The 23,928-nt window shown below is 45.1% G+C and overlaps 1 protein-coding gene across 1 annotated transcript in view; it reads left to right on the top strand.

Moving 5' to 3' along the window:
• IFT172 (intraflagellar transport 172) overlaps positions 1-23,928 on the top strand; it is a 428,976-nt gene that overhangs the window by 350,888 nt on the left and 54,160 nt on the right. The window contains exon 43 of the mRNA XM_068109837.2: positions 4,719-4,814. Coding sequence (XP_067965938.2) covers positions 4,719-4,814 — 96 coding nt within the window. The remainder of the gene's footprint in view (positions 1-4,718; positions 4,815-23,928) is intronic.

The raw sequence follows: 23,928 nt of genomic DNA, 5'->3' as shown, positions 1-23,928 counted from the left end.
TGCCGCGTTGGTGGAAATTTATTTATTTGGCATGGGGGTCGTGTACTTTGAATGTATCTGTACTTGTTTCAGCTTTATTCGCTTTTAAATTTATTTTCGCCGCATTTTCTTGCGCAATTGACGCAAAATTCATTTTTCATTCATTTTCTTGAGTGATTGACACAAAACTTTCAAGGTAGGAGTGGCTAACCATGGAGATTTTTTAAAAAGCAAAGTTACATGATGATTGGATGAAAAATGCGGCCGGCATTTCAAAAAGTCCATTTTCTGAAGGCATGGATTGTAGGGTGTTTCACATTTCAGGTATAAATGGCCTCAACTTTGCTTCACTCGGCATCGGCTGAACTATTCTAAAAAAAAAAACAAAAAAAAAAACAAAGTCTAGTTATACGCAAGCAAAGTCTTAATATCAACTCTCTTTATCTGAACCTGATGTTACCATATGACGTAATGTTTAACATATGTTTAATGTAACATATGACAACTTAATAAACTGGTAACAGACAGGCTAAGACTAGCACGGTGCTGATCTCAGGAGATTAGCACTGAGAATAAAGGAAGAGGAATAGCAATCAAACTCTGGTTGGCAGCTGATGCGATGTTTTGAGCTGCAGTGACACCGATGCTGCATCATGCGGAACAAAGACGATGTGAACGATAAATGAATGAAAGAAATGTCGGAGCTCCTGTTGTTTTGCACAGCAGTGCATTCTGATGGTCGTGTTTTCACAACCACTTGTAATCAGAAGATGATACCTTGCCTTGGTTCAAAGGGGAAAGGCAACAGCATGGCAGCACTCTTGTTCACCCATAAATCAACAGACAGGTTTTTGAACCATTTTTGAACTCTAAAGTCTCTCCTTTTAAGCAATGACATGCAACATTCAAATGTTCACAACACTCAAATGATCTCAAATGCTGAAACACAATATTTTGAAGCTCTGGCTGGTGCCAGCACAGTGCCTCTTTCACTTGGGTCCCTCCTGTTGTTTGTCTGACTCAGGTTTCGCATATGTAAATTCAGTTGTGGTTTGGCTCTCCATCTTTGCTTGAGTGACCGTCTGCAACCCACGATTACCTATCGACTCCGACCATCTTCTTTCATGACAAACAGATTGATCCTAACCAAACTGAAAAAGACTAGGACCAATCACAAATCAACTGTCACTCCAACTGAATTCCCTCTGTTGGTCAGTTTCCTTCAGTCAATTTATTCTCAAAGAATGTCGTTGGGATATTCAGAAATTAAACTTCAACAGACATACAAAATATTTCAATTTCTTTCATGATTCAATATTTCAATGGGATTTCATGCGCTCAGAACCCTCAGATATCAAAAAATATATCGTTATTAACCCGCAGACAAAGGTGGCAAGGAGGTTGTCTGGCACATGGATCTCTATAAAGAAGAAGTTCATCTTCAATTTAGCAGATACCTGATTTTTACATCAAAGTGGAGAAAGATCTCACCGTGGACCATCAAAATGACCCGATGTCCCTGCTCTGAAATGTTGTGTTCGTGTACTTCCCCTTCTCTCCCCATCATGTCTACCGCTCCCCTTATTATATGTTTTGTTTGTCTGTTTGATTTTTGTGTGATAAATGTTATCTCTTTCACGAGCCTCGATCTCGTAGAAAAAAAAAAAAATTCAACGATCTTATTTCCAAACAAGAACTTCCACGTAACTCTCGTAATCTTGTCAGTCCTCCTCGTGTATCACACATATCTACTTTTTATCCAAGATTCATAAATCCAAGAATCCAACAAGCCATCCCATTGTGTCTGCCTGCGGCTGTCTGACCAAAATAATTTCTAGTTAATTGGATAAGAAAATGACTCCAATTGTATCCTCCTTACAATTAAAAAAAACGCTCGACAGAAACTAATTCCAGAGCAGCTACTTGACGAAATTCTTGACCAACTCCATGAGGTGCATATGGAGATCAAAAAGACAAAACGTCGAGCACGCAAATTAATTTACTGCCCTAACATATATTGGGATATTGTGAGAATCGTCAGAACGTGTGAGGCATGTCAGGAGAACCAACCTGGCCAAAGCTTGAGATGATAACTCATGAGATAAAAGCGGTTTCATGGATAAAGATGGAAAGTGATCTGCGTGAGCTACATGGACAGACATACCTCATCATGACGGATTAACCAAATACTCATTTGTGAAGAGAATGGAATATAGGACCAGGCTAAGACAGGCAGTGGCCAGGGGTCACCTCTGAGCGTTTCAGTAACGGTATGCATCTTCCGAAGAACCAGGGCACACCTCCGTGAATTAATTCACCCGATCGTTGCGCTAATCTACAGACCTACCCAACCAACATACACTACATGGCCAAAAGTATGCGGACGCCCCTTCTAATTAGTGGATTCAGCTATTTCAGCCAACCCATTGCTGACAGGTATATATAATCAAGCACACAGCCATGCAATCTCCATAGACAAACATTGGCAGTAGAATGGGCCATACTGAAAGCTCAGCGACTTTCAACATGGCACCATCATCGGATGCCACCTTTCCAGCAAGTCAGTTCGTTAAATTTCTGCCCTGCTAAAGGCTGTTATTGTGACTAGATGTTGGAACATCTGTAAGTTGGAAAAGGTCAACTGTAAGTGCTATTATTGTGAAGTGGAAATGTCTCGGAGCAACAACAGCTCAGCCGTGAAGTGATAGGCCACACAAGCTCACAGAACGGGATTGCCAAGAGCTGAAGCACGTATCACGTAAAAATAGTCTGTCCTCGGTTGTAACACTCACTTCCGAGTTCCAAACTGCCCCTAGAAGCAATGTCAGCCCAATAACTGTTTGTCGGGAGCTTCATGAAATAGGCTTCCATGGCCGAGCAGCCGCACACAAGCCTAAGATCACCATGTGCAATGCGAAGTGTCGGCTGGAGTGGTGTAGAGCTTGCCGCCATTGGACTCTGGAGCAGTGGAAACGCCTTCTCTGGAGTGATGCATCACGCTTCACCATCTGGCATCCCGACGGACAAATCTGGGTTTGTCGGATGCCAGGAGAACGCTACCTGCCCAAATGCATAGTGCCAACTGTAACGTTTGGTGGAGGAGGAATAATTGTCTGAGGCTGTTTTTCATGTTTCGGGCTAGTCCCCTTAGTTCCAGTGAAGGGAAATCTTAACGCTACAGCATACAATGACAATCCAGTCGATTGTGTGCTTCCAACTTTGTGGCAACAATTTGGGAAGGCCCTTTCCTGTTTCAGCATGACAATGCCCCTGTGCACAAAGTGAAGTCCACACAGAAATGGTTTGTCGAGATCGGTGTGGAAGAACTTGACTGGCCTGCACAGAGCCCTGACCTCAACCCTATTGAACACGTTTGGGATGAATTGGAACACCGACTGCGGTCAGGCCTTATCGCCCAACATCAGTGCCGGACCTCACTCATGCTCTTGTGGCTGAATGGAAGCAAATCCCTGCAGCAATGTTCCAACATCTAGTGGAAAGCCTTCCCAGAAGAGTGGAGGCTGTTACAGCAGGAAAGGGGGGGGGGGGGGGGGACCAACTCAATATTAATGCCCATGATTTTGGAATGACGTGTGATGTTCAGGTGTCCACATACTTTTGGTCATGTCGTGTATCTCGTCTGACATTTGCTCGATGAGTACCTTTCAACAATGACAACGATTCAGAAATGTGCACTAACTGCTGCTCCAGTGATGAGAAGAGTGCCGAGCAAACAAGGCGGGACAACTCTGTACTCGACCAGGCTGTGTGATTCGAAAACCATCGAGATATTGTGATGTTGAATATCAGGCCATCAGAAATCTGCCCATATAATTTTCATGCATAAACAATCTGATTGTTGTCGTTTCGGAAATTGCAGGATTATTTGTTTTAGCTCAACATGCTGAGCACTACTTACATTTTGTCAAGAGTCGGAACAATAACCGCAGAGACCACCTATGTGCGGCTTATGATAGATCTTTTTTGTTTCTTAGCTCGATTTAGTTACGTCCTGTTCTGCTGAATACAGACATAATTTTATTGAGGGGGAGTTATTGCGATCGTGCACTACTTCCCGCGTAGTGATCGGTCGGCACGGCTCTTCAGGGGTGCAAAGTCTCGATGGCATTGTGTCCTGTGCGAGGCCAGCAGCATCTCAAAAAGATGTGATTCTAGCCGTGTCCTGATCTTTCAACTGAAGCGACGGGTCTTATATGTCAAGCCCCTGTCACACCTTGACGATTTAGCCAGCGTATGCCGACGTATCAAAATTGAGTGCTGGTGTGAGTCATACGCTGGCATACGTCGACAAATTTTGTGCATGCACAAAATTTGTCGACGAGCTCGGCGTACTACGACGTATGCCAGCGTGCTTCAGCGTGCTCTTAACGTATACAAAACTGACCCATAACGTATTCGACGTGTGCCAGCGTATTCGCCAAATTTTTCATACGTCGGCATACACTGGCTAAAACGTCAAGGTGTGACAGCGGCTTTAGGAAAAACGAATAAAACGATTTAAAAGCAACCACACCAATTTTCTACAGCAAGCTTAAAATCAAAAGATATAAATAGAAATATTATAAATTGGCCATTCTCACAACAATACACAATAACTTTTGTTGTTAGTGGAAAAGGGGCTTTCATGAAATGACCTTCTCTGAGCCGATTGATTTGATTTGATTCAATTTTGCTCGATTTTAAAGCCTTGCTTCCTCATGTGCAAAATGTTTTTGCAGGATTCTGTGGCCGCCCGTCTGTCCATATCAATGCTCCGATACACAGATGTCATCCCGGTGGACAAAGCTTTTTATGAAGCTGGACTTGCAGCCAAGGTAAGGTCAATAAGGCTCATTTAAAAAATAGGCAATCATTCATAGTTTATATTTGCGTTTTGATATTTCTGAGGCGTTTAGCTCTATTATCACTCTCCAAGCACTGGAGGCTGAATGGATGTGTTGCTCCAGGGACATGTCACCATTGTGATGGGGCAAACATCCTTTAATTAGCCCGTCTGCCCACGTTGCAGGAGACGGGGTTTTGCATTCGTGTGTGTGTGTGTGTGTCTATATATGTGTTGTTGGTTGTTATCTCCATATGCGGGTTTCGTAAGGTTGATCGGAGCCCTTCTTGGTCTCGAAGTATCCATCTCTGTGTGTGTGCGTATATATGTACAGTACACACATATATATATATATATCTATATATATATATATATATATATATATATATATATATATATATATATATATGTATATATATGTGTGTATATATATATATATATATATATATATATATATATACGTACTATATATATATATATATATATATATATACTAGCTTGGCTCGGCTCGCTACGCTCGCCTCACCAAGCGTCGTTACTGAGGAACGGGCTTATTTTAGCTGAGGATAATGACTGTACCTTAGTTGCTGTGTTGTCATGATTTACAGCAATCATAATACAAACAATTATTTTGCACAAATGTATTTGTAGTGTTTGTGATATTACATTTTTATAAGCAATTTAGGTTGAAAAAATATATAAAATTAAAAAAATAACCCCTCAGTACATACATACGGGAGGGGTAGGTGCAGACTGGAAGTTTGGGACGATTATACCTCACCACCACGTAATTCAAAACACCTCACCACCAAGTAATTCAAAACACCTCACCACCACGTAATTTAAAACGCCTCATCCCCATGTAATTTAAAATACCTCACCCCCACATAATTTAAAACACCTCACCACCAAGTAATTTAAACACCTCACCCCCACCAAATTTAAAACACCTCACCACCACTTAATCCAAAATAACTCACCCCCATGTCATTCAAAACACCTCACCACCATGTAAATCAAAACACCTCACCACCACATAATTCAAAACACCTCATCACCAACTAATTCAAAACACCTCACCACCACATAATTAAAAACACCCCACCACCACATAATTAAAAACACCTCACCACCATGTAATTATAAATTCCTCACCACCACGTAATTATAAATACCTCACCACCACGTGATTTAAAACACCTCACCACCAAGTAATTTAAAACACCTCACCCCCAAGTAATTTAAACACCTCACCCCCACCAAATTTAAAACACCTCACCACCACTTAATCCAAAAAAACTCACCCCCATGTCATTCAAAACACCTCACCATCATGTAAATCAAAACACCTCACCACCACATAATTCAAAACACCTCATCACCAACTAATTCAAAACACCTCACCACCACATAATTAAAAACACCTCACCACCACATAATTCAAAATACCTCACCACCACGTGATTCAAAACCACCACCACGTTATTAAAAACACTTCACAACCACAGAAACAAAAGTTTGAGGGAGTCGTTAAGTGACAACGCAGACACTGCCCAGATGTGTAGATATATAGATAAATGACCGTACCCGAGTTGCCGTTTTGTCATGGTTTACACCAATCATAATTCAAACAATTATTTTGCACTAATGTATTTGTAATATACGTGATATTACCTTTTATAAACAATAGAAGTTGAAAACTTAATTTGAAAAAAAAAAAAAAATCCCCAAAAAATTCCCCCCCCCCCAAAAATAATAATAATAATAATTGGAAAATTTTCCTAAAAAATACCCTTAGGACATCCCGACGGGAGAGATATGTGCATACCAGAAGTTTGGTAGGATTTCACAAAAGTGTGAGGGAGTAGTTCAGTGACGACACAGACACTGCACAGATATATATATATATATATATATATATATATATATATATATATATATATATATATACAACAACAACAACATGCATTTTAAGGCCATTTTCCCTACGAGAGCGGGGGTTAGCCTTGTGGTCCCCATGACAATCTTCTCCATTTTGCCCTATTTTCTGCATCTCCCCTTGTTAACCCCCTTGCCCGCATTTCTCTTTCCACCATTTTAGCCAAGTCTTTCTCGGGCTTCCCCGTCCTCTACTTCCTTCTACATTCATTTCCATCACCCTTCTCAACCAGTCACTTTCATCCTTCCTCAACACATGACCAATGTGTTGAGGAATGTGGAATATATATGGAATATATATATATATATTCCATCCGGCTCCATGAAATGGAGCTGGATGGAATTTAAATCAAAGAAGGGCAGGAGTCTTTCAATGAGGAAAGGTAAAGTGAAAGCGCTTTATTTTGTGGTGGCTGGGGATAGAATCATTGAATGAACAGCCATTTAAGAATCTGGGAAGATGGTATCCACAACCATTAACGGATAGGCATCGAGGAATCCAGGTGCAGAGGCAATTTGTGCAAGGTCTATCTACAATTGGTGGTTTCCGCTTGCCAGGGAAGTATAAGATATGGTGCTACCAATTTGGGTTTTATCCTCGTGTCTTATGGCCTCTCCAAATATATGAGATCGCTTTAACAAGAGTGAAGAAGACCGTCAATTCATACATTCGGAAATGGTTCGGTTTGTCAAAAATATTAGCTAGTCTGGTTTTATACAGCAGAAGTTCCAAGATAAAGCTGCCTTTCAGGTCGCTGACTGAAGAATATAAGACTGGGAAAGCCAGATTCCAAACGATGCTTCGAGATTCAAAAGATCCAGTGACCAGTGAACTGGAGCCAAAGATAAAAACGAAAACAAAGTGGGTTAATATTTCAGTTTTTTCTTTTTAATAAATTTGCAAAACTTTCTAAAATCCTGTTTTCTCTTTGTCATTATGGGGTATTGAGTGTGGATTGTTGAGGGAAAAAATGAATTTAAACGATTTCAGCATTAGGCTGCAACATAACAAAATGTGAAAAAAGTGAAGGGGTCTGAATACTTTCTGAATGCACTGTATATTTATTAATTACACATGTGAGTGTGTGCTTTTATATGTGTATATGTGCTCATATATGTGTGTATGTGTGTATGTGTGTGCGTGTAAGTTGTCGTTGTTAGCTGCTATCTTCACATGCGAGTGGGTTTCAGGAGATGGAACTGAGACCTAACAGGCCTCAAAGTATCCCTCTCTGTAATATCCACTGTGTGCGTGTGTGTGTCCGTCTGTCCAGGCCATATCTTTTTTTTACAATTTCAGATTTTGTCATCATTTTTCAACACACCTTTATCATGAGAATATGGAGAACAAACACTAAGTAATAAGTTTTAGATTTTCCTATTGTTTTGTTTTTTTAGCTTGTTGTTTTCGTCAAATTTAGTTAGAGTCCAAAGTGGATGCAGATGGGCTTTGCATTTTCAGATACTTTCTAATTTACATACGATTTTAAGAATGATTATTTTAAATCAACATTGAACCACACTCAATATAGAATAGGCAACTGGACGGCCAGAATCTCCTGCATGAATTGTGGAACATGCCGCAGCATATTTGAAGGCGCATTTAAATCAAAGTAATTGGCTGGTGTTGGCTTAGCGGTTAGGGTGCCGGCTTGGGATCCTAGGATCCTGAGTTCGAATCCCGATCGATCGCTGAATTAACGCCAGGGGGGTTGATTCAGCCTGTCATCCTTCCGGGGTCGGCAAATTGAGTACCAGCTTGCTGGGATGAATGATCACGGTGTGTACCCCGGTTTGGAATAGGTACACCGTATCCCTGCGCATCGTAAGAGGCGACCAAGGGTTGGCGTCAGGAAGGGCATGCCGGCCATAAAACATTGCCTCAAACAGGGAACCATGATTGTCATGGGGCCCGCAAGGCCAACCCCCGCTCTAGCGGGGAAAATGGCCTTAAAACGATCATTCATTTAAATCAAAGTAATTACGATGGCCAGTATGATTTCCCAGATTACTCGAACAGATTTTCACCATGGCCTCAAATGTACAATCTGCCCTTTCTTTTAATGGCCTTTCATACTCGAACTTCCTGGAGTTGTTCACTTGCCAGAACCGTGAAGCTTCCATAGTGTCGCAGACAGGAAATAAAATACATTATTTATTGAAACACAGTTGATTGAATATACAACTGAAATATAAGATAACTAGGTGTGTTTTCACAGGAAGATCTAATTCATAATTCCCGAATTTTGAATGAAAACTGAATAACAATTGCACACATTGATAATGAAATGTTTCTCACATCATTCAACACGTGGCAGCAGCGTACTTTACGTGGCATAAGCAGTATTGTACTGTATATTGCACATAATTCTTGCTCACTGCATTCCAGAAGGGACAACTGTTACTGGTAAGAGATACCGCAAGGTCCTGGAAGAAGAGTTTCTGTCAGCATTAAAGTTGTAACATCTGGAACTTGCACGGTCAGTTTTGCCTCAAGCACATCGATGCACTACTGTTACGGCCTGAAGCAAACAAAGCCAAGTATTTGATCAAACCGGCTATATTTATAGGTTATAACAATCAAAATCTATTCCTATACATAAAGAAAGAGGAAAGAAAGAAGGAAGAAGAGAGGGAAAAACCAGATTAGGCCAGCACGAGAGGGAAGGAGTCGGCAGCCAGGGCTGGAGGGTGCTACACGTGTAAAGGACCGGGGGTGACCTGAGGGAACCCCTCAGAATCCGGTCAGTCCCAAGGGAGGACCTACAATCCGGTGGTCCTGAAGATGTCAGAAGAGGAGAGACCCAGTCGAGGAGGACGTGAGCGGTACTCTATCCTCCCGTATCAACTCAAGGCCAGGTCGGGGATCCGAACTGGAGGAGCTGCAGCGAGAGTTCGAATAAGCACAGCATTCAAGGCAGGCGCCACAATAGGCCCCAAGGCAGGCCCAGCAGTAGGCCCCAATGCAGCCCCCAACAGTAGACCCCAAAGCAAGAGTTCGATCAAAGGCAACCTTCAGGTAGAGAGGCGGCCGCAAGGGTTTGATCCGTCACAGCCTTCAGGTGGAGAGATTGCAGCTGGAAACTCAACAACACACGAAAAGGCACTCCACTATGAGCCCTCCTCCAAAATGGCCACCCTCTCCTCTGAATCAACTTCCTGGTCCCTCCCTGCTCCACAGCTTTATACCCGTGGGCCGAACCACTTGGTCTAACTCAGGTGGGGGAAGAGGAAGAAGCCGCATCAGAGAGAAAAGAAAGGTCACAGACCGTAACAACTACCACATCGGACTGCTCAGTTACAAGAATGCCTCAAAGACCACCACAATTAACTGATCACATATGCCACATATTCAATGGACCTTCCACCCAGTGACTTCTGGTTATTTCTAAAAATGAAAGACAGCCATTGTCGTCATATCTACTGCTCCAGATCAGGGTCGGCAGTAGTGATTTATCAGTGAGCTATACATACCCATGTGGAAAGCAATGCTAGACTTCACGTCATGGAAGGACAGGTGCCAAACATGTGCAGCACTTCTTGGGAACAATGTTGAGAAGTTAGGTCTGTGTAATTTTTGCAAGGATTTTGTGCTTGTTGAAATAAATTAGGAGACCTTCATAGACGGGGTGTTTTCTAATGTGGCCCGCCAAGTTTAAGCGGTTGTGCTTCGCAGACGACTGGCTTCAAGTCAATCTGCAGGTGGTTGCTTCACCGAGCAGAGACGGGTGATTTCTAGTCCCACGCCAGTTCTTAGGATTTTTAAGATCTAATTTATACCCCTAGGGATTTGTCAATATCACCAGCAGAAAGTGTTGATGTATCAATGTGTGTACCGTCCCTCGGATGGATGTCAAATTGGGTGTCCCAACTGCCAACATTAGCTGGTAGACACTAAAGATCTTACGGTGTCCTTCGTGAAGAGTATCCAGCTATCGCTGGCACCATGCCCAATTTCTAAATTCCTGTCCTAACTACCACCCAGTATAACCCTTTTCCAAGAAACTGCTTCGGCAGCACCAACACTGCAACAGAGTGTGCTCCATCAGAATCAGAATATATACAGTACCGTGCAAATATTTTGGCTATTCCAATGCCATTCGTACTTTAGGGTAAATTCATCAAATTATCAGTGACAACAGTCAAACATGTTAATTACTGTAAATTAACAGCTTTTATAAATACACATGAAGTGAACTGCTAAAGTAAATGACGAGAACAGTGTCATTTTATGGTATCAGTCAATACTTTGTGAGTCTGCCATTTGCCTTCTTGAGTGCCATCACTCTTTTACCCATGCTTCCTGTATATGACTGAAGCACTCTTACAGGAATATTGAGGCAAATATCCTGTAGTACATTCCACAGTTCTGTAAGGTTAGGTGGGTTCCTCTTGTTCTTCTCTGTTTTCAGGTAATCCCATATGGCATCGTTGGGACCCATGTCTGAACTCTGGGGTGGCCATTCTACCATTTGGAACACAACAGCTGTAACCCTGTTTTCCAAATGCTGTTTTACTGTATTGGAAGTACGAGGGCCAGTCAATAAGTAACCTTAAAATGGCGATATAAATTCGAGAATGTAATGTGTGTAGTTGTAGACGACATATGTTATATCTATGGGTAAGAGTCATGTTCTGCCTGTTTTAGATCTGGCAACATTGAGCGTATGACGTCAGTAGAGCAGTTCCAAGATGGCGGCTCCCTTAAAAGCATGCACCAGGGAGAAGCAACGTTCTGTCATCCATTCCTTGGGGAGTGAGGGTGTGAATCCGAGTGAAATCCATCGCAGAATGAAGATGCAATATGGTGACACATGTTTAATGCTGCAGCAGGTGTACGACTGGGACAGGAAGTTTAAAAGTGGAGTGTCCAGTGTGGCAGACTTTGCTCGCTCGGGCAGGCCTCACACAGCCGACAAACCAGAAATGGTTGCAGGAGTTGAGCGCATGCTAAGGGAAAACCGTCACATTACACGGGACGAAGTGGTTTCTGAATTGAACATTAGCTATGGTTCAGTACCCCATATAATTCACAATGTGCTGGGTTTCCACACAGTGTCTGCAAGGTGGGTTCCTAGACAACTCACACTCGAACTGAAAGAACGGCGAATGGACGCATGTGAAGAACTTCTGAGACGTTACGAAACAGAAGGCGACGCTTTCTTACAAGGCGTAGTGACTGGGGATGAAAGCTGGGTCCACTACTTTCAGCCAGAAACTAAGAGGGCAAGCAAAGAGTGACGCCATTCCACTTCACCGAAGCCCAAAAAATTCCCACGCAGTCGTCTGCTGGAAAAGTGATGCTGACACTCTTCTGGGATAGCCGAGGCCCACTTGAAGAGGATTACATACCCAGATGGACCACAGTCACCAGTGCATCATACTGCGACCTCCTTAAAAATCATCTGAAACCAGCAATCAGATCAAAACGTCGAGGACTACTCACTACCGGTGTTTTGCTGCAGCATGACAATGCTTGACCCCATACTGCCCGCCCTACAGCTGCAACAATCGAGGACCTACATTTTGAGCGTCTTCCTCATCCACCCTACTCGCCAGACCTCGCCCCTTCAGATTACCACATCTTTGGGCCACTTAAAGAGGTGCTTGGTGGAACCACTTTCCGATCCGACAAAGAGGTCCACGAGGCGGTGCACGAATGGCTACACATTTTTTTTTTCAAGTGGAATCCAGGCCTTAGGCGCTGGAAAAAATGCATTGAACGCAATGGAGATAATGTTGAAAAATAACACAGTTGTTACACACATACATGCAATAAACAAGTTGTGAAAAATATTTTAAGGTTACTTATTGACTGCCCCTCATATATTTTGGATCATTGTCTTGTTGGAAAATGAATCCTCTTCCGATTAAACGATTTTAACGAGGAACTGCATGGTGATGCAGTATCTGCTAGTACCCCTCTTTCATCTCATTAGTCAGCTTCTGACCTGATATTCTTCTATCGCGTAAGCTGAGTGACTTGAAGTGCTTGTCATGCCTTGAAGAGATTCTTCTTTGTCTTCCTGGCCTTTTCTTAGCTTGCAGCAAGCCAGTTTCTTTCTGGCATTACAATGTGTACCTCACTCTGTTAAAGGAGATCTTCAGCTTTTCCGCTATTTTATTCATTATGTGCCCTTCTTCTTGCAGATTTCTAAACCACACTCATAGACTTTCAAGCAAGGGAACAAGCTAATGAAAACTAATTTCACATATTTACCAGTTTACAACTTTTATTGTGGTTTCCTGCAATTCGCATGAATGTAATTACCAGTAGTGTTGAATACTTAAACAATTTATTATTACCCTCGCCAGAGGAGAGGGTATTGCATTTGAGTCCGTTCGTCTGTCTGTCTGTTTGTTTGTCCGCACAGAATGAATGTGATTCTCTCTGCAACTGTTGGTCCAATTCACAGGAAATTTTCACCATAGGTGCGTCTCCTCCTGTAGAATTTTTAATGATAATTATGGCACTATAGGTCACGTGGTACTGGCGCCATCTTGGAAAAACTTTGCACCTCCATATATCCAAAAGCGCTGCATAGAAAATTTGAGACATGGCTCATTGTAAATAACTCTCCATGGGGAATAACATATGTCAATGATGATGTCATAGGTGCCTCCATTATGACGTCATAATTCGACAAATACAAAACTTCATCCGATCAAGATGAAATTTCTTGAGCGTCATCTATGGATAAATTGGTGGAGAAAAAATGATGATGATGTCATCGGTCACATGGTTCAGCCACCATATTTGTTTTAACACAACCTTAAAAACCCCAAAACAAAGAGGAAAAAACGTCCTTGTGAGGGACAGCAATCTCCGATTGCTCTTTGTTGTTACTGTACAAAAAACCACAAACTATTTCCTTCATATTTTATGTGTGATAAGTGGATAGTACTCATGGATAATAATCTAAAATATAGAGCAAAAATAAAACTTTTTCAATTTCCCCATTTATTATATATACTTTTATTTATTTATTTATTTTATTTTTATTTTTTATATGCTTATTTTAATATAATGTAACTGTAATATTAAACTGACATATAATTATTATCTTAGAATTATTATCTATATATATATATATATATAGTATGTGTGTATATATATATATATATATATATATATATATATATATATATATATATATATATATATATATATATATATTGTTGCGAATATGGAATTTGGCCTCCATATCCGCTTGTAAATATTCCCCTATTTTCTCCGATACTCCCCAACTCTCCCTTACCCCATTCCCTAGTCCCATTGTCTGTAAACAACACCCATTAGAGCCGATCTTCCCCTTCATCCCCCCATTAAATGTCGTGCCCAGGTCCCCCGCACCACACGTAGACAATTATAGGACATCTTGCTAGTTATTCTTAATCTATGTCAGTTAAGGACTTGTTTCCATTAATTATGACTCTTCGTTGCACCAGAATGTGATGATATGGCACCAGTAGGAGTTTAGGACCTTCCCATACCTCCCCGCATCTCTTCCCATCATCTCAAGCTCCAACAACAACCACAACAACAGCGGCTTTGCGTCCTCACTCCGGCTCGGTTGGCCGCCATTGAACATGTGCTCGACGGGGTTACCCAGAAGGGGGCTCCCTGTCGGCCCCTCGTCAAGGGCGGAGCCGGTAACCCCCGCACCCAATGAGAAGCCATGGGCCGATGCCATATGGGGCGGAGCTAACGAGCGAGGGCGTGACTCCCCGCCGGATATACGCGGCCCCGCGCCGGACGTGACGTCAGATGCGCCCCGAGCTTGGAAGGACAAGACGCCACCCTCCCGAGCGCTGAGCGACCTCCCCGGCATCTCCACCAAAGTCGCGACCCACGAGCGCTGAGCGACCTCCCCGCATCTGCTGGACACCACCGTACGTGATTCTGTCCCTGAGCCAGGTGCACCTGAGCCATCGACTGCCGCTTTCCTTGCCATCAAATCCCGTGTGAGTCAGCGTTGTCCCGTTTATCTGTGGTCTGTCTAGGGTTAATATAAGGTTGTGTCTAAGTGCCCACCTTCCTATGTTTCCCTCTTGTCCCTGTAATCTAACCTTTTCCGCCTTAATATAACCTCCTCCGGAGGTCTTGAGAACTGAACCCCTGGTGTCGTATTGTGTGATTGTAACCCAGCCGGGTGTCTTCTCTTTCCTATTGAGCCAGCGTAGCGCGATTAGTTAACATTCGGGCACAATCGGGTAACTTGTACGGATACGGCGGCCATCCCGCTCGGCCCACCATACCATCAAAGTCGTATCTGTAACAATTGGTGTCGAGGAGTGAGATTGGACCCGGAGCGCGTTTACGCGCTCGAAATTATAACAGCGAAATTTGATTGTGTTTTACAAAAAAAAAAAAAATAATAAAAACCCGAATTTTGAAAGTCGCGCTATGGCGGATCAAGACAGCTGGGGTCCGGTAGGGGAGAGTGAGGCAGGGTCGGTCCAGGACCAAATTGAGGGACGTGAGGAGAGCGAAGCAGCGAGGGTAGCAGACGCGCAAAATGGCGCCTCGCTGGTCACCGCGCCCGTGACCGTGGCAGCGCCCCTGGTGGATCCGAACCTTTTTATGTTGCAAATGAGGGCCCTTATGGAACGAATAGAGGGCCAAATGGGGGTAATGAGGGACGAAGCGAGGGCTCAGAGTGAGCAAATGGGGGTAATGAGGGACGAAGCGAGGGGTACCAGTGAGGGGTTAGACAATAATTTTGAGGAGTTAGACAAGAAATTTGGGAAGATAGACAATAATTTTGAGGAGTTAGACAAGAAATTTGGGAAGTTAGACAATAATTTTGAGGGGTTAGACAACGGGATAAAAGAGGTGAGAAATGGGTTAATGGGGGTAGAAAACAGAATGGCCGCTCAAGAGAATCAAATGGAAGGGATGCAAAAAGGGTTAGAGGGGTTAGAAAACAGTATGGAAGGCAAATTGAGGGACATGAGGGACCAAGCGGAAAGGGAAGTTAAACAAATGGAGCAGCAGATAGAGGGGGTCAGAATGGGGGTAGAAACCAAACTGGATGCTCACAGGGAGGAAATGGAGCAGATGAGGGTGGCATCTGGGCAGGAGATGCAAGTGATGGGAGAGGAGATCAGAAGAGGAGTGAGTGAGGAGGTCGGAGGAGTGCGCGAGGAGGTGAGGCACTGTAAGGAGCACATGGAGAAGGAGGTGAGAAAGGGGACTGTAAAGTTACAAGGGGGCATAGAGGACCTGACGCAGGAGGTGGAGCAGCTGACGGTGGGACAGACGGAGTTAGTGGAGCAGGTTCAAAGGAACACTGCGGTATTAGGAGGTTTAAAGGCGACACAAAAAGAAATTAAAAACGACTTGATAGCGACAAAGAGGGAATGTCAGATGGTACGTGAGGGACTGACAACGAGGTTGGACGAGGTGATAGAGGTAATGGAGACGAAGGACCGGCAGGTGAGGACGCACCTGGAAACGGTCAAGGTAGCCTTAGAGGATGAGCTTGAGGAGACGTACCGGGGAATAAAAGAGGTGAAGCACAAATTAGAAGAAGTGGAAGAAGGGATGAGCGAAATTAAGAAGCGACGGAGAGGGGATAAGAAGGAGATAAAGGAGGAGATAAAAGAATTGGTCCAAAGTCTGTGTTTGGATCGTGATGACGTGCTCATTAACCGGATGAGGGATTCGCAGGTGATGGAGGAGAAGCGAAGAGGAAGAGGACCCGGTGTAAGTGGTGACCAATATGGTCGTGCGTATGATGCGCCAGGTGATTTAAGAGGCTTGGGGGTCGAGATAGACCCGGGTGTTCGTGAGAGGCCGTTGGTGAAGTGTGCGACAGGTCTGGTGTGCGAAAAAGGAGGTGTGCAAGAAAGTCCGACTCTGGGGTGTGTGAGGAAAAAGTGCGTGCCAAGGAGTGAGTGTGCTGGCGGGAGTGAGTCGGTCGTAGCGCGTGTGCGAGGGAGCACGTGGAAGCGCGGTGTGGTGAGTGTTACAGAGGGTGTAACGGGAGAGTGTGCGCGAGAAAGGTGTGTGACGGACAGGTGCATGAGGAAAGAGTGCGCTGTCAGAAGTAAGGAAGAGTGTCCACCTGTGGTGAGTGTTACAGAGGGTGTAACGGGAGAGTGTGCGCGAGAAAGGTGTGTGACGGACAGGTGCATGGGGAAAGAGTGTGCTGTCAAGAGTAAGGGTGAGTGCGCTGTCAGGAATGGAGGTGAAAGTAGTGAGAGTGACATGGAGCGTGAGTTAGTTGTGACAGGTGAGCGAGGATGTACACCTGGGATGGAAGGATGCACACCTGGAATGGTAGAGCGTGAGTGGGAATGCACGCTGGAGTTGGTGGTGAGGCACGTGGTTGGGTGTGCGAATGAGGGCACACCTGTGATTGTCACAGAGGAGGTGACCGAGGAGGGGGCGCGAAGCGGTGTATTGGTGAGGTGTGCGACCAACGAATGTGTGCCAAAGTGTTCGGTGGTCAGGTGTGTGACCAAGGCTGTGAGTGGAATGAGGGTACCTGGGTGTGTAAGGAAGGGTACGAGGAGCATGGGCACGGCTGGATGTGTGAGCAAGGAACGGGCTGCGGGGTGTAAGCGTCCAGGTGAAGCATCGACATTAAACGGGGTAGAGTTTAGAACGACTTATAGTCGAATCGGGCCCTCGGTGCGTGCTGGGCCTCGCTTTGAACGGCCGCGTCCAGGCTCCACTAGGCGGAGCTGGCAGCCCAATAGAAAGGGTCGTCATGGCGACCACTTTTTGGTGAGACGTGCCGGCAGGTCTAAATCGGGGCATTGGATGGCTCCACGCCGAGGTGGTGTGTGGGATCTCGGCACGGGTAAGCCCCCGTCCCTGCACCGAGTGCCGGACGCATCCAGCCGCTGGCACAAAACAACCAGCATCCATTGCTTGGCTTTACGAAGCCGGGCTTTGGACAGGGATTGGCGCACCGAGAGGTATTAGTGAGTAGACTGGGTGATGAGGTTAGTGTTTTGGCCCCGAAATTAGAGAAAAACAAAATTTGATGATTGGCAAGGGATTGGCAGTAGTGATTGGCAGATGATGGGCAGTGATTGGCAAATTTTTAATTTGTTGCAATTTGATGTGCGAAATTGGTAGTGAGAGACCCCCGATGTGGTGGGATGGCAAATCCACCACCCTTCCCATGGGGGGGCAAAGGAGCAATAGATTATGGGGTGTATGGCAGTGAAAACTAGCCCGGGTGGGTTAGGATATGGTGTGAAGGGATCTAGCGAAGATGACATTAGGTAACGTTAAGGTTAGTTAGTGACTGATACCTGTAGTGGGGACGCAGGTAGATTAGTATGGATGATAATGACGAGGGAGCGCAATAGTTTAAAGGGACGACTGGGAAGCGCAAAGTTCAGAAGGGAGTAGTTAGCTGAGACGATGCCGTGTGTGTGTGAGAATTGAACAGGTGTGATTGCACAGGTGTGCAACTGGACAGGTGTGTGGAGCAGTGTATGAGTAGTGAGTGTGTGGATCAGCGCGAATGCGCTTGGGGAGAGAAGGGTGCAGGTGGCACCAGGTGTGAGAGCACAGGTGTGCAAGTACAGGTGTGTGGAGAGAGTTGGAGTGAGTGGTACGGAGTGGTGTGCATGGTGCGAAGGTGTGGATGGGGGAAGAGTAGACCCCTTTCACGAGTACCCGGGGCGGGTAGTGTAAGTGTTAGGTAGAGGGTACAGGTAAATTGTGGTTGGATATTGGCATTTGTGGTGCGGTTGCAGAATGGTGTTGTGGATGGGTGCATTAGTGTTGTGGAAATGGCTGGGCGTGTAGCCTGTTAGTGTGTGTAGTTGGTTGGGCACTCCACCACTGTGAGGATGTCGGCCAGGTGAGGCCGCAGGTGGGCTCTGGGAGCCGGTAGTTGTGAGTGGGTGCCTGAGGATCCCGGGTGTGGATCGGGCAGCCCAGTGCCAGAGAGGGCACGGAGTGGGGAGAGAGCCAGAGGGCCTTCCCCTGGTAGTTAGGTTAGGGTAAGGAGCAGGTAAGCTCGGAGGCAACTGCAGTGGTGGAGGTGTGCAGGTGGGTAGACCCACTGGGAGAGGTACACGTCGCAGCCCAGAAATTGTACGAGGGCACCGGGAGATGAATCGGGGGAGTGAGACCCCAAATTGAAGAGCGCCACAGTTTGGTCAATGGGAATTGGTTTTTAGAACCCATAGTGTAAGAGGGCCAATGGTTTGGCCGGAGAGAGACCCCGGGTAGTGTAAAGTTGTTAAAGTCATTTAGGAAATAGTTAGGATTGATGAACCTGTCGCACCATACGCAGCCACTTACCTGTGGTGATGATGATGACTCCACACCTGTGTTTTCTTTGTTTGTGTTGCAGAAATGAGAATTGCTGTTGGATTTGTGAGACGCATCACGACGTGGATGAGACATTGGGGTGATTCCATCTCTCCCTCCCTAGGAGGGACTGATGATGAATTGGTGATGGCAAATTTTGATGTTGAGTTGAAAATGGCAAATTTTGATGGGAGTTGAAAATGGCAAATTTGATTGGTTAGGAGGGAGAGAAGACGAATTTGGTATATGGGAGGAACGGGGAAGACAGTAGGGATGTTTGTGGATTTGTAAAGTAGATGTTTATGGGTAGTGTTGTGTTTTGTTGATACAGTAAGGGGTAAGGGAGGGGCCATGTAGGTTACCTGGTGGGGGGGGCGTACGGTAGGAACGTACCTGTCTCACCTGGTTCCCATGTGCCCCCAGTGTGCATCACCTTGCATTGCGTGCACTTTTGCGCCCTTACCACCTTGCTCACTTGTCTTGTTTTTGTCTCCCACCTCCGAGGATCTGGCTTTGGGGTAGAGAGAGAGGAGAGAGAGGTGCTGGCGACGCAGTTGTGGGCCTGCACTTTCGCTGTTCGCTGCCTGGATCGGTACACCATATGGACCGCAATGTTTGTGGCCACCCACAATGGACCGCAGTTCGTTTGCGGCCAAGCACCACCCGGGGATGGACCTATGGATCAACGTGGCACCTATGCCATACAGGTGAACCACTAATAATTAACACCAAGTGCACCACAAGAAGAGCAAGAGACACCTGCAGGGTTAGGGGTTGTCGAATTTATTTTTATTTCATTGAACAATGGTGACTGCACCGGTTGGTGGTGGGGTGGTGCTGTTGATGCTCGGGAAGGGTGCTCTGCACGTTATTAAAGGCCGTCGGCCACAGAGCACTCGTGGGTTGGTGTATCGATGTTGGCAAGCGCGCTCTCTCTATGCATAACATCTGCATGTGTTCCTCCAAAGACAGGTCCTGGATCGTAGTGTAGATATCAGCGTAATCTTGTAAATAATGCTCCCTACCGGCTGTATGTGTAGTTTGCGAATTCTTTCCGGATTCGGTTATCCTGTGGGTGTGTTTCTGTGAGGAGAAGGGTGCAACGTCGCAGGGGGACATATTTACTCATTTGTGAATATCTGTAAAACTGTCGCACTCAGGGTAGAGTTAATAGTAGAGGGAACTACATTGCGTGCCACACTAAAGTAGGTAAAAATTTATCGGGTCGGGACGCCCCGAGGGTAGAGAAGGGTGCAATGTTGCGAATATGGAATTTGGCCTCCATATCCGCTTGTAAATATTCCCCTATTTTCTCCGATACTCCCCAACTCTCCCTTACCCCATTCCCTAGTCCCATTGTCTGTAAACAACACCCATTAGAGCCGATCTTCCCCTTCATCCCCCCATTAAATGTCGTGCCCAGGTCCCCCGCACCACACGTAGACAATTATAGGACATCTTGCTAGTTATTCTTAATCTATGTCAGTTAAGGACTTGTTTCCATTAATTATGACTCTTCGTTGCACCAGAATGTGATGATATGGCACCAGTAGGAGTTTAGGACCTTCCCATACCTCCCCGCATCTCTTCCCATCATCTCAAGCTCCAACAACAACCACAACAACAGCGGCTTTGCGTCCTCACTCCGGCTCGGTTGGCCGCCATTGAACATGTGCTCGACGGGGTTACCCAGAAGGGGGCTCCCTGTCGGCCCCTCGTCAAGGGCGGAGCCGGTAACCCCCGCACCCAATGAGAAGCCATGGGCCGATGCCATATGGGGCGGAGCTAACGAGCGAGGGCGTGACTCCCCGCCGGATATACGCGGCCCCGCGCCGGACGTGACGTCAGATGCGCCCCGAGCTTGGAAGGACAAGACGCCACCCTCCCGAGCGCTGAGCGACCTCCCCGGCATCTCCACCAAAGTCGCGACCCACGAGCGCTGAGCGACCTCCCCGCATCTGCTGGACACCACCGTACGTGATTCTGTCCCTGAGCCAGGTGCACCTGAGCCATCGACTGCCGCTTTCCTTGCCATCAAATCCCGTGTGAGTCAGCGTTGTCCCGTTTATCTGTGGTCTGTCTAGGGTTAATATAAGGTTGTGTCTAAGTGCCCACCTTCCTATGTTTCCCTCTTGTCCCTGTAATCTAACCTTTTCCGCCTTAATATAACCTCCTCCGGAGGTCTTGAGAACTGAACCCCTGGTGTCGTATTGTGTGATTGTAACCCAGCCGGGTGTCTTCTCTTTCCTATTGAGCCAGCGTAGCGCGATTAGTTAACATTCGGGCACAATCGGGTAACTTGTACGGATACGGCGGCCATCCCGCTCGGCCCACCATACCATCAAAGTCGTATCTGTAACAATATATATATATATATACATATATATATATATATAATGTGTGTGTATGAAGATCACTTCATCCACGGTGCATATTTGGCATCACATATTAAAACATAATATACTGAATAAATAACATTTTGTACCGTACTCAAACCAGATGACCAAGATGTCAATTCAGTATGCATTACAACGTTTAAGTTTTGGGTGGTTAAATGCCCAATAAATTAAACCTTCCTGCACACCTCTAATCCCCAGATAATATGCCAAAATTACCTTCAGTTACACAGCTCAAAACACCATCTGGTCTTTGAGAAGCTGCACAGCATGAAATATTTATTTTGCCTGAATCTTATTACATTTGTCTGTGGGATGCAATTAGCCTGTCTGCTGTGCACTTTGTTCAAATTATTTTTCTTGCATACAAATGATAACATCGCACTGAGACTTTATTGCACATTTTGTACACTTTTTCTTCATGCGTGCGCATTTAATTGCACATGCTTCATTGATAATTGGCAATATATTATGCACAGTATTTTTTATTAAAAAGTGCAATAAATTCGCCATTGCAAGTGTGAAATTTTGGCACTTTTTGTCGGAGAAAATCCTAACCACCTGTTTTGAAAAACCATGCTTTGTGAGAGTGTTTGTATGCCAAGAGAAAAGGACAGACAGACGGGGCAGACAAAAACGGGATGCAAACACGCATGCTTGGAGTAAGAAACTCCAAAGAGGAAAAACTAAAAAATTAGGGATTTGGGTTGGGTTAACGAGGGTAGAAAATATCATGGTTTTGGATTGGGTGGTAAACAGGTAATCTGATATGGTGGTAAACAGCTGCCTTGAACACCTGGAAGTGAATAATGAGATTTAAGGGGATTTGGAAGTTGATTCCACAGGCAGGAAAAAGGAGGAACATATGCGTGGAGGTGAGCAGTGATCCTGGATTTAGCTAGTTTTACCGGAAGAGGGTTGATGGTGGACCGTGTGCGTCTCGCAGAAACCTGGGGGGGGGGGGGGGGGTGGGGGAGGGGGGGATGAGTGGGAGACAAAGCACAGAAAGAGCAGAGGGTGCAAGACCAGAAAGGAGATGGTAGAAGACAGAGAGACCACCGACCTGCTTGCAATGGTGGAGTGATGAGCCCGTAGACTCAGCTTCAGCGTGGGAGATTCCAATGATCCTGAAGGATTTCGTTTCCACAGCGTCAAGCTAGGCAAAATGTGAGGCAGGGAGCCAGCCCAATGGGACCAACACCCATAAAGTCCCAACTACAGTAATTGTATGATTAGAGTAGTGTGGAGATATGGGGGGGGGGGGGGGGGGGGGGTGTTGGAACATTTGTAATTGTATGTAATTATATAATTGTATGGAGTAATTGTATGGGGGGAAACATTTACACCACCCAGATAATGTTATGCAAACTCCGATATAATGAAGAAGTGTTCAATGATGTCAGAGACTACTGCACTAACTACACAGATTTATCAAGTGACTTTGTTTGAACCAGTGTTTATTGAAGAAAAACTAAATTCTACACAGAATTATGTTGTTCTTATATATTTTCAGGCATGATGAGCATGGAAACAATAACTTCTCCACTTTATTGCATTTCAAACCAACCATTCTGATGTAATGACCTAATTGTGTGTTTTGAATTATCGAGAAATATTAGACTGATTTACAGTATATTTTACAGTTCTGCTTGGCTGATGCATTTCTCAACATAACTTTAAATAGGTCGAGTTAATTGCATTTTGGTGTGAAACCTAAATGTCAACTGTAAGAAACTGGTGAACATTTCTCCAGGGCACCTGGTAATTATCTTTGAATATAGTCATGTCAGAAGGCCTCCGTTAATAAGGACCAACTGAGCCGGGGATATAGGAGCCTCGTGAATGACCGAATGATGTTAGGTTACTGCGTTAGTTTAATTTCACTGCTATTATTCCCAAGAATCACCCAAATGAAAGCCAAACCTTGTGGGTGGGAAGACTCTGCTTATAATTAAAAGGAGGGTTGATTTACAAAGTATTCGTGGAAAAGGGTAGACAAGACGCTCAAAAAACAGTACAGATCTGGCGGTCAAACGATACAAGTAAAGGGTGAAAGAGGAACAAGCATTCTCATATACAGTATATAATATATACGAGTATATATATATATATATATATATATATATATATATATTATATATGAGGTGAGATGCCCGTTCTACGCCTGGGTATACCTGTGTATGGGGAGCTGGTGGGTGGATGGGATTGGGGGAATGTGGAGGGGGTTGGTGAAGGGAGGGAGGACATGGGTCGCCAATGATATACCTGGTCGCCCTGGTGAACCTGAGTTTGGGGGTGACGATGGGAAGACGGAAGGCGTGGATTTGTGGGGCGGGGGGGGGGGGGTGGGGGGGGGGGTGGGGGGGGGTGGGGAGGGGAGGTTGGAGTGTGGGAAGGTCAAAGTGCAAAACCATCCTGGAGGAATGGACATACTTAATGCCAATTTAGAGCCCCGTGGGTCAGATGGCGTGGCTGGTGAATCAGAACAC

This window comes from Myxine glutinosa, chromosome 3, assembly GCF_964187855.1.
Source record: "Myxine glutinosa chromosome 3, kmMyxGlut1.1, whole genome shotgun sequence".
Classification (NCBI taxonomy): Eukaryota; Metazoa; Chordata; class Myxini; order Myxiniformes; family Myxinidae; genus Myxine; species Myxine glutinosa.
Note: the sequence above shows the minus strand (reverse complement) of the source record. Positions and strands in the feature narration are given on the sequence as shown.